The sequence below is a fragment of the Crinia signifera genome, chromosome 4, assembly GCF_055691185.1.
Source record: "Crinia signifera chromosome 4, ASM5569118v1, whole genome shotgun sequence".
In the NCBI taxonomy this organism is placed as follows: domain Eukaryota; kingdom Metazoa; phylum Chordata; class Amphibia; order Anura; family Myobatrachidae; genus Crinia; species Crinia signifera.
This window is the reverse complement of record NC_139220.1, coordinates 196,988,781-197,005,236: the sequence shown is the minus strand read 5'-3', so window position 1 is coordinate 197,005,236 and position 16,456 is coordinate 196,988,781. Positions and strand designations below refer to the sequence as shown.

At 41.0% G+C, this 16,456-nt stretch overlaps 1 protein-coding gene across 3 annotated transcripts in view; it reads right to left on the bottom strand.

The window, feature by feature from the left end:
* TASOR2 (transcription activation suppressor family member 2) overlaps positions 1-16,456 on the bottom strand; it is a 66,473-nt gene that overhangs the window by 2,012 nt on the left and 48,005 nt on the right. For all 3 annotated transcript variants that reach the window (XM_083183349.1, XM_083183352.1, XM_083183351.1), the window contains 4 exons: positions 4,210-4,363; positions 3,752-3,857; positions 1,184-1,365; positions 54-168 (listed from right to left, as the gene is read on the bottom strand). In XM_083183349.1, the coding sequence (XP_083039475.1) occupies positions 54-168; positions 1,184-1,365; positions 3,752-3,857; positions 4,210-4,363 (557 nt within the window). The remainder of the gene's footprint in view (positions 1-53; positions 169-1,183; positions 1,366-3,751; positions 3,858-4,209; positions 4,364-16,456) is intronic.

Below are 16,456 nucleotides of genomic sequence, written 5' to 3'. Positions count from 1 at the left end.
AGTAAAGACTGTTTCAAAAATAAAAAGACTCCGTTTATTAGGAAGTCACTCACCAAAATGAAGCGTGGAGCTGCACATCTACCTTCTGAATGTTTCTTATGAATGTATCCACATCATACACAAGGAATCCATTTTGTTCAAACTCCTCAGCCATTACGCAGGGTGTGTCTGCACATAAAACACCTGTCACTTACATTTTGCTACTTTAACCAAAAAAATTAAACAGTTCATAAAAAGCCCTGTAAGATGTACGACACCTCACTGTACATGTATGATTCATCTACATCTGTAGATAAGATTGCACTTTGCTGTAATATGTGCAGAGAAAGTTAAATTTGGGTGTGTTATTTTGTTCCTGTGCAGGGTAAATATTGGCCGCTTTTTTTTTTTACACTGCAATTAGATGGCCAATCCTGGGGCATTTTTGTTCAATCCTGGGATTCAAATTCTCAATTTAAATAAAGTGCTTGAAAATAAATAAATAAAAATGCACCACCACCCCAAACTGGGCGCCACGCAATTTACTCATATGTTCTGGCAGGTGGCGCGTATGAGAGCAGTGCGGCCTGTAACCACACAGCCGGGGCATCTGAATGGGTGCTCAGCTGCTGCCTAGCAGTAGATCGCACATTGCACAGGCTAATCCTGGAATACAGGGACTGGAAACTCCAATGATGGGATTAAATACTGGCGATTTTAGGGCCAAATCCCAGGATCCCGAGATTGGCCACCCTAACTGCAATTTAGATTTCAGTTTAAGCATACCTCACCCAAACCTCTCTCTGTCTGCACACATTTCATTTGTCTTACCTGCAGTGCACATGGATTTTGAATTTGCAATCCACTCTTAACCAGGCCCTAAATTATCAGAGATTAATCTATGTTATTCCCCAAGGGTGTACTTTTCTTTACAGCTTCAGTAGCTGAGAGGAAAAGTCCACAAGAAAAAGGGACCATCTGTGGGGTTAAACCTTGGGGAAAACACATTGAGCACAATCAGTAAATTTCTACACATTAATCCCTGATTTTTGGTGGGGGAAATGGCTATTTAATTGAACAGCCTTTCCCTGTGTGGTGTGCTAACGGAATATGTCTCTAAGTGTGGACTTCCCATATTTAGCAATCCACCTCAACGTGATGAAAGCAGTCAATAAAGGAAAGATGCTAGTAAAAGGAATATTACCTGTCAAATAGACAGCAAGTCTGGAATGGATATGCTGATGTTGGACACTCATTAGACAAACAAGATCATCTGATATTTCGGTAGACAACTTGTCACACTGGTGATAAGGCAGGATTTCAATAATATTTGATTGGTAGTAAGATTTTAGCAGAGAAATCTTTATCTGTGAAGCAGACTCTACTCTGTAGAGAAAAAGCAAAACCCACAAAATGTTAAGTCACCGAAAGAATTAAAGCCATACAAATTAAAGAGTAAAGCCCTGTATACACGGGGCAAGTCTAGCCATTCTGAGTGACCATATCCCCATGTGTATGGGGTGACTGTCGCCAGGAGCCCACTCCCGTGACCAGCCATGCAATGGTCGCTGGTGCGACGGCTTCCCCTGGCAGTGACTTGTTTTCATCAGCGAATATGACTTGTCGCTGATAAAAAAAAACAGGACACTCAGCAATACAGTCATTGAGCGACCAATCGCTCCGTGTGTAAGGAGATTTAGATCTAAAATGTTATCATAATGTTCTAATTATTAAAATTAGGTTTCATAATACCCCAGGAACCACAATTATGCAAATAGTAGGAAAACAGCATAGAGCAATAGATGTAGAATCTCCAGGGCTAGAAAGTTACTCAAATGCCATGCCATGCTTTCTTTCTCAAAGCATATGCTTGCAGTTACTAGATCAACTGAACATATTAAAAAGCTTCCCATTTAACCTATTTATTCTGGGGGAAAAGCAAAAATCCACAACAATGAAGATACAAAATCCTTTCACAATATTAAGTATGCAGACCTAAATAAAACATAACACAGGGCAGGGGGAGCAGGTACAGAGCAGACAATACACAGCATGTTAGTAGTAAAAATGAATAGTAGGACGTGCCTTACTATCATATGGACTTGATTCAGTCCAGACAGCTAGACTGACATCAAGTGTGGATCCCTGGAGGCTCAAATTCAACTATAAACTAGTGGAAGGAATAAGGCGATCACCTTCTTTAAAAGGGACCAGGGACCCCAGACAAGGACAAGTCCAATTTCATCTTACTGTAATTGTTACTGTATATTAACAAAATGTGACAAGTACCATTGCTACTGGACTAGTAAACCATTAAAGACACACATTCAAAAAATGATGTTGCCATAGTTCTTTGTACTAACAGTACTTACAGGTATACTTACCGTAATGACCTCTGATGCTGTAAATATGACGTCTGCCTACAATTATATATTGAAACCTCAAAAAAGGGGCACTTCAATCTGGTATGATGCCCATGAAGCTGGCACTGTAGTATGCACATGAGCCCTAAATCGTCTCTTTACATGTATCTCTATGGGGCTGCAACCTACAGTATAACACAGTTTATTGCTGAAATTGGGACTATATAGGGTGGCAATGCTGGCATTTCAATGGAACACTGCCCTAATTTGGACTGACCCTATAGTGTTGCTGACATCTGAAGCATATACTTTGAACACTGATCTTCCTGAGAAGTATTTGGGAAACAATCACTACAGGTTATTCTTTGTTCCTTCCTATATTCTAACTTGTAGCAAAGGATTAATTCTGAGGTTTTATTATGGGAGTTCAGGAAGAAAAAAGGTAATTAAAGAATCTGGAGTTATTCCAAAATATTAAATACACAGCAGGATTATTTTACTTTGGTGAAATGTTGGAGTTTAGTTACCCTTCAGGAAAGGGGCACAGCAGCTGTATAAATGACTAATACAGTAATTTATCATTTTAATTAAACGTAGCACTTGCTCCCAGTGGTAGGGAATATAGATTGTAAGCTCCACTGGGGCAGGGACTGATGTGAATGTTCAACTATACTCTGTAATGCGCTGCGGAATATGTGTGCGCTATACAGGTCGGGTATCCCGTATCCGGGCATCCTGTATCCGAATTATTCCAAAAACCGTGATTTTTTTGGAATAATTCAAATTTTTTTTTTCCCCCCCTAACCCTCTTTTAATACTTACCAAGTCCTCCAGCGTCCACGGCAGGCCTTCAGCATCCTCTCCGGCGTCTCCAGCGGTCCCAGGAGTGCTTTGCGCGAGTGCGCGCCGGTGACGTCACCGACGTGCCTGGGAACTTGCGCAAAGCACTCCTGGGACCGCTGGAGACGGTGCTGGTGGCCTGCCGTGGACGCCGGAGGACTCCATGGACGCCGAGGGACCATCGGGGACCCACCAGGGGCAGGTAAGTATTGCTAAAAAAAAAAATTCCTGAAAAACTGAATATTCCCTTATCCGGAATGCTCGTGGTCCTGTGCATTTCGGATAAGGGATACTCAACCTGTATAAGCAAGTGTAAATAAATAAATACATACATACATATTGGTTTCATTTTTACAGTATAAGAACTCCCCTCGCCCTCTTCAAAAGAAAAATAACAAAACAAGGACCACTGCATACAACTATCAAACATGACCTTGGAAGATTGAAAGAAAGGTCACACCTGAAGGGAGGTGTTGACTACTACAAGTTTACTACTAGACCAAGCTGTACAATATTTCAGATATATACAGACACAAAATTATATTGGTACAAATAGGGGAAAAAATAACCTTTTATCTTCTTTAAGTTTCCTGTGTTCCCTGTAATGAATTAGCCACTTCCAAGCTGAGGTTCTGTTCATCTTCTCCATAATGCTAAGAAGTTCCTTTAGCTTCTCTATAAACAAATAAGGGAAAATAAAGAGACATGATAACTATGTATACAGCATATATTATCCTACAGGGGAATAACATACAAGCTTCATGTGCTCACATTGCACACAAGTAGAGATATACTATTTAAATGATAGGGTGAATACAGTACTACCAAACACATGTGAGTTACAATGTCGGACCCAGTATTGGATGAGATGATAAGATACTCGGCTGACATTTAGAAATAAGACACCCCCATTGTCCAGGCATGTCGAGCTGCTGTCCCGGAACGCTCACAAATCCTGGTGGCTTAAGCAAGCTTCTATCAAACTGTACCAAAAATAAAACAGAGAAAAGATGTAACAAATACTAACCTAAAGTGATGTTTTCCAATAGAGTTTTGTCAGAAACTACAAATCCACCCGCTTGGAAAAGCTCCTGGTACGTAGACTCCGTTATATCCTCTGGGGCATCCACAGCAGCAAAGGTTACACTTGGGAGAAGCCTTAGTTGCAGCAAACACGGAATCTACAGACACAAAGGATATACTCTAGTAACAACAAGCTTACACAGTAACATTCAGTCTGCAGATATTGGACAAAGTAAGACGGGACTTTTGTATTCCATTTTCATGTACAGTAGATCTTTTTTTAGTCTGTTCAGTGATTTTCTGGCCAAAAAAAATGAAAACTACAAGCCCTTACAAACAAACAAGTATCATGCAGAAAACAGGGAAAAGAACAGACCCCAAATAACTAGTAGGAAAAGGATATGAACATTAAGATATTGATAGTGGCAGGGCAGTACTGTAGACATTGATCTATTATTACCTTTAGGAGGGAGATCAAGACCTTTAACCCCCCCCCCTTCCCCCACCCCAAAAAAAACATAATATATTCAATATTTTTTTTCCTCTCTATCCGCACTATGAAAATATTAGACAGGTAGTACTAGATGACATTTTGGTTTTAGAGATAGCCTAGATTAGAGGTTCCCAAATGAGCTTTTCAAAGCACCCGTATATACATGCTTGGTCACAGGTGACCGAATAAGCACCTCCATCAAGTTGATTTAACTATCTGTAATGAGCCGTGGTTATCTTTAAAATATGGACTTTTCGGGTGCCTTGAGGACCACGTTTGTGAACCTCTGGCTTAGATGAAATGGAAACCTTAAATCATAGTGAAAGCAGATAGAAATACATGTTGATGAATCCAATCAACTTACAAACGGCTGTCGGGACAGCACGTGTTGCTTGTACCTGCACATGGAATAAACTACATTTTTTCTTCATTTATCAACGTCTTAGTGCTGGTCTTCATCCTTCTGCGGGGGGGGTAAGTGTACTGCATTTCCTATTACAGACCTGGCACCGACGAAGCACATACCCTTTGGAGTGCCGTCCTGTTACCCACGTATATCTATATATATATATATATCTCTCTATCTATCTATCTATCTATCTATCTATCTATCTATCTATCTATCTATATATATATATATATATATATATATATATATAGAGAGAGAGAGAGAGAGAGGATTTTACCTTCAGGTAAAACAAATGAAATCCGCACACCAGCTGAGTAAATTTTAAAATGGTATATTCAGCATAAAATGCAAGTGAAAAAAACATAGACACATGGCATCATATAGGCAAAAACGTATACAAAAGGGTCCAGGTGTAACTTATCTAGTGATGCTCCATCCAGGAGACCTGCGACCAGCCATAAAGCCCTGATACCCGACAGCCTGTTTCGGTGGGTGCTCCACCTTCCTCAAGGGTATAATGCTAACTGGCCCAATAGTGCCTTAAATAGAGCAAGAGGGTACCGCCAAAATCAGAGGAATCACACTCACCTGTCCTGCAAGATTCCGTCAAGTCTGCATGCATTTCCTCACAGCGTGTGGACCGCAGGTGACACGCATCACCACTTCCGGATCCAACTTCGATCACGCCCCTTAAGGTGTAAGTGTAGCGGCCGTGCAATGAGAATGCCGCCAGCGTCAAAGTCGGTGACGTCACAGCGCGTCATCCGCCATCGGCGTGACTGGCCCTGTGCTCACCGTTGAATGCGCTCTATATCGCGGCTTCCGGCTTCTAAGCCGTCCCCTGGAACGCACGGCCATATTAGCTACATACGTCACCATAGTAATATAATGTTATTCAGCAGCAGAGATAAGTACGGTAATCAGTGCACGGACTGGGTAGAATGCACATTCACTGCGATAATTGACTGGCATCCCCTTACTCAAAAATAGAAACAATACCCATTAAAGTGCAATAGTGTCTCCGTCACCATAGGATCAAAGGAATATATATACAATACAGTGAAAGCAAATATAAAGTAATAGAAGGGAAGCATGATTTTAGGAACAATCACAAAAATAAGCAGAGTAGCTTAGAGGGACCCGCCAATCAGAAAGAATAGTATCCAAAATAGAGATACAATTGTAAATATCAGGTACATTATTGGAAACATAACATAATGAATCCATGCCAGCAATCAGACTAGAGAAAAACATTGAAGTTAATCTCTTCATTTAAACCAAAGGGTGTCAATGAATTAAGATTATAAATAAACTCTGTCTCCTTCCGTAAGAAAAAAAGTGTGTTTGATCCTCCCAGCTCCAATGCATCCATTGCCACCTTTGTCCGCCTGGTCAGAAGGGATCTTATTCCCTTCATGAAAAAACAAAAATTCTCTTACTCCAATACAACTATTGAAGAGAGACAGGCTGTTAAAACATTGAAAACTAATAAAAACATCATTATACGTGCGGCGGACAAAGGTGGTGGTGTGGTTGTAATGAATCTGACTGACTACGTTGCAGAGATACAGCGTCAGTTAGCAGACTCTACCTGCTATAAAACATTAAAATTTGATCCCATGTCCAATTACTCTAAAGAATTCGATAACATTCTATCCATGGGTGTTAATAACAACTGGATAGATGAAAACACTTGTGAATTTTTGTCTCAGGTTCATCCGGTCACTCCTCTATTATACATATTACCAAAAATACACAAGAGTCTCCATAAGCCACCGGGGAGACCCATCATCACCTCCAGGAACTCCCTTTGCCAAAACCTCTCGCAGTACATTGACTTTTTTTTGCAGTCATGTGTAGCTGAAATTGACACCATTCTGAGGGACACAACGGACTTTTTGCTCCGCCTTGATAAAATTAAAACTATGCCAGCCAACTGTATGCTAGTGACATGTGACATTACTAGCTTATACACAAATATTTGTCACCAAGAGGGACTGGATGCCATCAAAAAGGTTATCACAATGAATCCTGCATATAGTGGTCCTCCTGTCGATTATTTTCTGCTATTGATTGATTTTGTTTTGCATAAAAATTATTTTTTGTTTAATAACTCATTTTATTTGCAGCTTCAAGGCACGGCCATGGGCTCCAACATGGCCCCTGCCTACGCCAATTTATTTATGCATGTTTATGAAGAAGACAATATCTTACATAACAGATTATTTTCGCCATATATTACATCTTATGTTAGATTTATAGATGATATTTTCTTTTTATGGACAGGAGGCCCTACTTTGCTTGATTCATTTGTGCAATACATTAATGGATTACCAGGTACCATCAGGTTTTCCCATGCCAGCAGTCAGACCAACATTTGCTTTTTGGATGTGGATGTTAGCATCGTGGATGGACAGCTCCACACATCCATTTATAAAAAAACAACGGACATTAACTCTGTCTTACGCGCTGAGAGCTTCCACCCCAGCTCACTAAAACGTGGACTTCCGTACTCTCAATTATTGAGAGTTGTACGAATTACTTCAGATAGGTCGAAATTGATGCCTGCCTTACAAAAAATGGGCACAGAATTCTTACAAAGAGGATATAATGCTAAAGAAGTTGAGGAGTCCATCCAGAAGTGTTATAAACTGGATCGGGATACCGTGCTGAATCAGCCTAAACGTGACACCTCCATCCAGAGGATGATCTTTCCAACTACCTACTCCATTGCATCTTCAAAATTGAGAGACTCAGTTTTTTCACATTGGCACATATTGGCATCAGACCCAGTAATGGGTCAATTTTGTGGTGAGAAACCCATGTTTGCGTACAAACGCAGCAGTAATTTGAAAGACCAGATTACTTCTTCGGATGTAAGCCCTGCACCAAAAACATCGTGGTTACAATGCCGTGATGGAGCTTTCAAATGCGGATCATGTGTGAATTGCCCTTTTTTCATGACAGGAAACGTCTTTGTCCATCCATCTATGGGTCAAAAGATCAAGTTGCATCAACACATGACGTGTGATAGCAAATATATAGTGTATACCATTGTATGTCCCTGTCATTTCCTATATATAGGAAAAACAATTTGAATGTTAAAGGAGCGTATCAACATGCACAGGTCATCCATTAAGAAAGCCATGACAGTCCGTGACCTTACAACACCCCCAGTGGCCAGACATTTTTATGAAGCAGGTCATACAATTAAAGATTTCAAATTTATGCCATTGTTCCAAGTGAAGGCGCCTAAAAGAGGCGGTGATAGACATCTCAGTTTATTACGGAAGGAGACAGAGTTTATTTATAATCTTAATTCATTGACACCCTTTGGTTTAAATGAAGAGATTAACTTCAATGTTTTTCTCTAGTCTGATTGCTGGCATGGATTCATTATGTTATGTTTCCAATAATGTACCTGATATTTACAATTGTATCTCTATTTTGGATACTATTCTTTCTGATTGGCGGGTCCCTCTAAGCTACTCTGCTTATTTTTGTGATTGTTCCTAAAATCATGCTTCCCTTCTATTACTTTATATTTGCTTTCACTGTATTGTATATATATTCCTTTGATCCTATGGTGACGGAGACACTATTGCACTTTAATGGGTATTGTTTCTATTTTTGAGTAAGGGGATGCCAGTCAATTATCGCAGTGAATGTGCATTCTACCCAGTCCGTGCACTGATTACCGTACTTATCTCTGCTGCTGAATAACATTATATTACTATGGTGACGTATGTAGCTAATATGGCCGTGCGTTCCAGGGGACGGCTTAGAAGCCGGAAGCCGCGATATAGAGCGCATTCAACGGTGAGCACAGGGCCAGTCACGCCGATGGCGGATGACGCGCTGTGACGTCACCGACTTTGACGCTGGCGGCATTCTCATTGCACGGCCGCTACACTTACACCTTAAGGGGCGTGATCGAAGTTGGATCCGGAAGTGGTGATGCGTGTCACCTGCGGTCCACACGCTGTGAGGAAATGCATGCAGACTTGACGGAATCTTGCAGGACAGGTGAGTGTGATTCCTCTGATTTTGGCGGTACCCTCTTGCTCTATTTAAGGCACTATTGGGCCAGTTAGCATTATACCCTTGAGGAAGGTGGAGCACCCACCGAAACAGGCTGTCGGGTATCAGGGCTTTATGGCTGGTCGCAGGTCTCCTGGATGGAGCATCACTAGATAAGTTACACCTGGACCCTTTTGTATACGTTTTTGCCTATATGATGCCATGTGTCTATGTTTTTTTCACTTGCATTTTATGCTGAATATACCATTTTAAAATTTACTCAGCTGGTGTGCGGATTTCATTTGTTTTACCTGAAGGTAAAATCCTCTCTATATACTACGTTTATGTGACCCTGCACCCTATTGGTTGGATTGGAACAGTGTGCGGTTTTTCCAGGATCTATGTATATATATATATATATATATATATATATATATATATATATATATATATATATATATATATATATATATATATATATATATATATAGGGGAAAGACTTTAGTTTGCGCTATATATTACTAATAATCTGTTAAAGTTGCACTGGGACCGACGGAAGCTGGACCAGGTGCACACTTCCTGTTTGGAAATCGGCATGTTGCACAGGTAAGCACACTTTCTCTCATTGATAATTAATTGTGGCAGCTATATATATACACCTGGTCTATTTGGTCACTCAGACATGTTCCTGATGATGGATACACCTCCGAAACCGCTGTAGAGCATGACTGAATATTATCCATTATTTTGCAGTGGATTTAAAATGCTTGCTCTCCTGTACCATCATTGATAAGTATATGGACAATGTTCTTGTAAAGTTCTGCTGCAAACGTTTGGATTTTTTCATTTTTTTTCCACTATAATTTTTTTTTTTGCAAAATGGTTGTGCCGACCTCTAACTACTATGTTATCGATTCTCTTTATGTGGTATTGGCACCCTCAAGTTGGTATTGATTGGTGTGCGGACTATTTAATGCTTCCTGAAACCCTTTTATGATATCCTGCACCCGGATGGATTTTAGGATATATTTTTGGGTACTTGTGAGTTATCCGGGCGTCCGATTTTTAAATCGGGTCGGATCGGGACATCGCATCGCATGCGACCATCGGATGCGATGCGATGACCCGATTTTTCCATAGGAATCAATGTTAAAATGGACTGAGTCCATTTTAACATGGAATTCAATGGGAAAAAGGGGTCCTTTTCATACCCCTACTATCCAAGTGGGCATGGAGTTGGATATAAACCTGTGGCGAGCGTAGCGAGCCACCGAGCCCGAAGCGTGGCGAGCGTAGCGAGCCCCGCGAGGGGACACGGAATACCGTCCCCTCGCGGGGCTCGCTTCGCTCACCACGCTTCGGGCTCGGTGGCTCGCTACGCTCGCCACAGGTTTATATCCAACTCCATGCCCACTTGGATAGTAGGGGTATGAAAAGGACCCCTTTTTCCCATTGAATTCCATGTTAAAATGGACTCAGTCCATTTTAACATTGATTCCTATGGAAAAATCGGGTCATCGCATCCGATGGTCGCATGCGATGCGATGCGATGCGATATCGCATCGCATCGCATCTGATTGTATGCCTTAACTTAAGGCATACAATCAAAAAATCGGACGCCCAGATAACTCACAAGTACCTATTTTTGTTTTTGTGGATATTTTTCTCTTTTTTTCATTTGGATCCAATTGATTTCTGGACATTATGGATACTACTGCCTCTATTGCGGATGCCCTGTCTGGTATAAAAAGATTTGACACCAAGGATGCAGCTAGGATCCTTTTCACACTCACTCACTCACTAAGATACACAAAACCTTGGTTCATCCCCAGGGGGGACAAATTGTGTCCTCCTGTGGCTCAATATGCCAGTCCCTCTCTCAGTACGTGGACTTCTGGCTACAGTTACTATCTAAAAGACACTACGGACTTTATTGTTCAACTTAAACAGCTTGGGAAATTACCACAATCCTCTTTACTTGTAACGCTTCATGTATCAAGCCTGTATACAAACATTAAACATGAGGAAGGCTTGGAAGCTGTTAGAAGTCTGGTGTCAGCCAGTCCACATTATAAAGGTCCCAATATCAATTTTTTATTGCTTTTGATGGAAATTGTGTTAAACAAGAATTATTTTTATTTGAAAGTTCCTTTTTTTTTTACAGTTACAAGGGACTGCCATGGGGTCCAATATGGCCCTACATATGCAAATGTATACATGCATATGTATGAGAATCAGATCATCATGGGCAATTAATTATTTTCATGTTAGATATATTGACGACTTGTTTTTAATTTGACTAATTTCTTGATCATCTGACTTCCCTGTTATCTTCCATTAGATTCACTATGGCTTACAGTGAATCAACCATAAACTTTCTTGATGATTGTGTCAATGTATATAATTCTGAGATCGCACATGTCTTTATAGAAAGTCTACTGACAAAAACACTCTGCTTGTGGCAGATAGTTTCCACCCTATGCCCCTGAAGAAGGGCCTACCTCTATCACAGTTATTGCGAGTAGTACGTATTACTTCCAACCCTAGTGAGACTCTCAAAACCCTTCAAGATATGGGTAATAGATTTAAGGAGCGGAGATTTAAGGATACTCTGATACAGAGATAGATGGAGCCATAGCTTATTGTGAGGAATTGACTCAAGACCAATTATTGACACGAACTGACAAAATGATAAGGAGGATAGATTGACTTTTTTTTCCACATATTCTATTGCATCGAAAAAAAATTAGGGACACCATTTTGAGGCATTGGCACATTATTCAAACTGATGAAGTGATAGGGCACTTGTGTCAAGAGAAACCGAGATTCTGTTATAAAAAGAGCAGAAATCTTAGAGATATAGTAGCAAAATCTGAGTTACCAGTGCCAAAAGCCTCAAAATGGCTTACCCCTAAGAATGGTTCCTTTAAATGTTTGAAATGTGTTGATTGTAAATTTATGATGGTGGGACCTTATTTTACTGATCCTGTAACATCTAAAAAATATGAGATCAAATTCAATTTAAATTGCGACAGTAGATATGTGATATATGCCATCATATGTTCATGTCAAAAAGTGTATATCGGTAAGACCATTCGAACCTTGAAGGAACGAATTAGAATGCACCGATCCTCCATTAAAAAAGCTATGATTCAAATTGACTCCAATACGCCTCCAGTGGCTAAACATTTTTATAATTGTGGACACACTCTCAAGGACTTTCGCTTTCTACCCATAGATCATGTTCCACCATTACGAAGAGGTGGAGACCATGGAAAGCTCTTGCTACAAAAAGAATGTTTCTGGATTAAACAACTTGCGTCAATGTCACCTAATGGACTCAATGAAGAATTTTCTCTTAATTGTTTTTTTTTATGAATGCATGCCATTTTTTCAGCTAATGATATGCATATTTGTTTGGATGCATTATTAGCACAATGATGTCCAGTGTTCTATATTATACCATTATACATAGCTGCCTTTACTTTTTCACGGAGGTTTATGATGTTTTAAATTGCAACAGACTTTTTTGCCTATATTCCTAATCTTTGTGTCTTTAAATACGTGTTGTCAGCAATACTAGTCTTGCGAAGCAGGGCGGTATTGTTGTTTTCAACATGTGAACATATTTAGGTGTATGTCACATAGCTGTCCTGGGCACCCATTTGGGAGCAAGTGGCTGTCTCTTTTCGGCTATGTGACGCTGTCAGTGGTTGCCGGGGAGACGGACGTGTTATCCTGCTATTGCTAGGACGCGCGTCACTTCACTTCCGGCTCCATGGGCGGCCCGGGGCTAGTGGTTGCCAGGGTGATGGATGTATCGATGGGCGGTTGCTCAGTCATGCATCTCGTCACTCCCTGTGACGCACGCGCCCTGGTTGGTTGTCTGCTAATACGGGGCTGATGGGCGTATTGTCCGGCAGCCACCGTGTCATATGCTGCGTCACTTCCAGTGATGCTGACACCATACACCTATCTGGTACTAATAATCTGTTGAAGTTGCACTGGGACCGGCGGAAGCTGGACCAGGTGCACACTTCCTGTTTGGAAATCGGCATGTTGCACAGGTGAGCACACTTTCTCCCATTGATAATTAATTGTGGCAGCTATATATACCTGGTCTATTTGGTCACTCAGACATGCTCCTTATATGTGTACAACCACGCTGACCCAGCCCGCCGGCGCGCATGCCTCAGCTGGCTGACAGCGCTAACAGATGTGCGCGCCGGCGGGCTGGGTCAGTGTGGTTGTACACATATAAGGACTGGAGTGCTGCAGTACTTGGGAGTATATGTGGCTACATTTGTATGCTGACTGCGGGCACCCGTCAAGGCTGTGTTATTGAAAGTGGCTGTGCTGGACGGACCACCATGCTACGATTATATATATATATATATATATATATATATATATATATATATATATATATATATATATATATATATATATATATATATATATATATATATATATATATATATATATATATATATACACACACAAGGTAAGTAGGTGCGGCACTCAGCTTTCTCATCCAAATAAAGAAATGACGACAGGACCAAGTCGACGTGTCGTGTCAACGTTTCAGTGCTTTTATTTGTGCACTATCATCAGGATCCTGATGATAGTGCACAAATAAAAGCACTGAAACGTTGACACGACACGTCGACTTGGTCCTGTCGTCATTTCTTTATTTGGATGAGAAAGCCGAGTGCCGCACATATATATATATATATATATATATATATATATATATATATATATATATATATATACACATATACATACACATATACACACATACATACACACATATATATACACAAAGTTACCCCAAGTGCGCCCAGTACAATGTAGCAGCTTCTCTACAAATCCCCCCTGTTAGTGTGAGATGCGACAGTCATAAAAAAGAAAGTGTAGAGAACGCTAAAAGTTCTGCACCACCTAAAAGGTTGTCACCACTGAAATTTATGGTGCAAATGAAAAGATCAAATACAATTCATTGGAATAACCAAATACAATGAAAATAAAAACTTTTGGTACTTATGTATTATCTGGGCTCCCATGTTAAATGCACCCCATTTTTTCATACCCTTACTATCCAACTACGCATGGAGTTGATTTTATATAGTGTTGCGAGCGCAGCGAGCCACCGTGCCCGAAGCGTGGCGAGCCCCGCGAGGGGACGCGGTCTCATAAGAAAAACGGGAGCCCAGATATTACATAAGTACCAAACTTTTTATTAAAATTCCATGATCCACATCAGGATTTCATCTTTAGGATATAGCTTTAATTAACCAACGCGTTTCGTCTTGAAAAATACTTCATCGGGGGTTTTTACACAGAAGTTGGAAATCAACAAATGTGCAGAAACATGTGTCCTTAAAATGGATAATTTTTCCAGAGATCTTATAATCTATACTATGGTATGATATCACAACCTTCAAGTGAAGGTAAGTTTTTGCTGGGTGATGTGTCCACAGCAGTTTCCAGGTAATGGATAATTAAATCCTAATGCCGGGTGTTAACAGAAATTATTTGTAATTCAGAAGAACAGGATAACCAGGTATTCTGTGGTCCACAACCCAATATTATTCAAATCAGGACAGGATAACCAACCCAATACGGGACAATATCTGATGGATAGTAACACGCAAGTAGTCCTGGAAATCCAACATATCTGGTTTTATGAACTTTGGTGTGATACATGTAATTTAGGCGCTATACCACCATTTGGGAAGTATATTGTGGGTATTGTTTCCTAGCCCTCAGGAAACCTGGTGGTTAAGCAGCCGCAACTGGATCACATATGTGATTAGGTACATGCAGTTCCCAAACAATACATATTAAGGAAACAAAGATCCGCGCACCAATTAAAAGTGGAAATAAATCAAGTAAAAAAAAAAAAGTGAAAAAAGTTTTAAACACATGGCAACATATTGCAAGTATTTGATACAGCAGCAGGTTTACTTATCTAGCCCAGACAATCGACATGGTATCCACGGGTGCCCACTGCCAGCCTCACGGCTGCCCAGCTCAACAGACTGTTTCAGTCTTCCTTTCTCAAGAGCCTGACTTGAGGTGTGTGTGTTTATGGTACTTGTTTAGTTTAACGGCGGCAGCTCTACGCTATGTTTTCAATGTAGCCTAGGCTACGTTGTCAGCGTAGCCGCCGCCGTGAAACTAGACTGGGAGCAGGGTGATGGGTGGCAGAGGGAGCAGGGTGGTGGGTGCTTTGTTTTATACTTACCCTCCTCGGGTCGGCGATCCCCGGCGATCCCCGCGGGCGACTGTCACTCCCCGGCGGCAGCTTTCGGTCACCCTCCTCCGGCAGTCTCTCCCCGGCACCATCAATGTACGCAATTCAGCGTATTGTAGCATCACATGGATTCCCTGCTCCCCCAGTGGCACTACACTAATTGTCCACTGCCAGTGCCGGAGGAGGGGGACTGAACGCTGCCCATCGGTGGACTTGATGGACACATGGCCAGGGCGGAGGAGGGTAAGTATAAAGCAGAACACACACACTCACACATTTCCCCCACTCTCCACATCATAACCCCTGTATCCACCTCGGCCTGGTGTTGATTTAATAAAGTGAGTGGCGATGTCATAGGGGATGTCTATCCGCTATCACTGCCGCCGTAAAACTAAACAAGTACCATTTTTATTTTAATCAAGGGGGTGCTAAACTCAGAATAATGTAAACTTCTTATCCCCTGCAGCTTTCTCTAGTTTTCACAGGGTGCAGTGTCAAAGTTTACACCTGACAAAGACTTTTAAAAGTACGCTTCATTTCACATACTAATCCTCATTTTACATTTTTAAACCTTTTCAAAAAAGAACAAACCATTTCTTACATAGCAAGTGACCAAGCCTATTTAAATAAACAACGGATATTGATCTGGTTTTAAATCCTGCTGGCATAACACTGAAGAAATGCACATAAGGATTTTTTTCTCTCTACTTTTTTCTTATTGGGTTATATATTCAACACTCTGGCAAACCACTGGCCAGAAAAAACAACTGTACATTTTTTGCCATTGGATTGGCAAAGCAACAAAATATATAGGAGAGCAGCATCTGCAAAATAGGGCCTGTGTGTCTGAGTTTGCTTGGTGGTCCTCTACAACTAGAATCTCTCTGACATCATTGGCCATACACTCTGCAAAAGCCTTCTCGAATGCTCACATCCTTTGGGTTTTGCTCACATCCCAAGCTTTCACTGTTCCCGTTCAGGAATGAAACGCGCAGCAATCGCTCCATTAGTAGTGTAACCCTACCGCCTGGCAAACCCGAGCATTTGCAATAGGGTCCTTTTGCAAAATC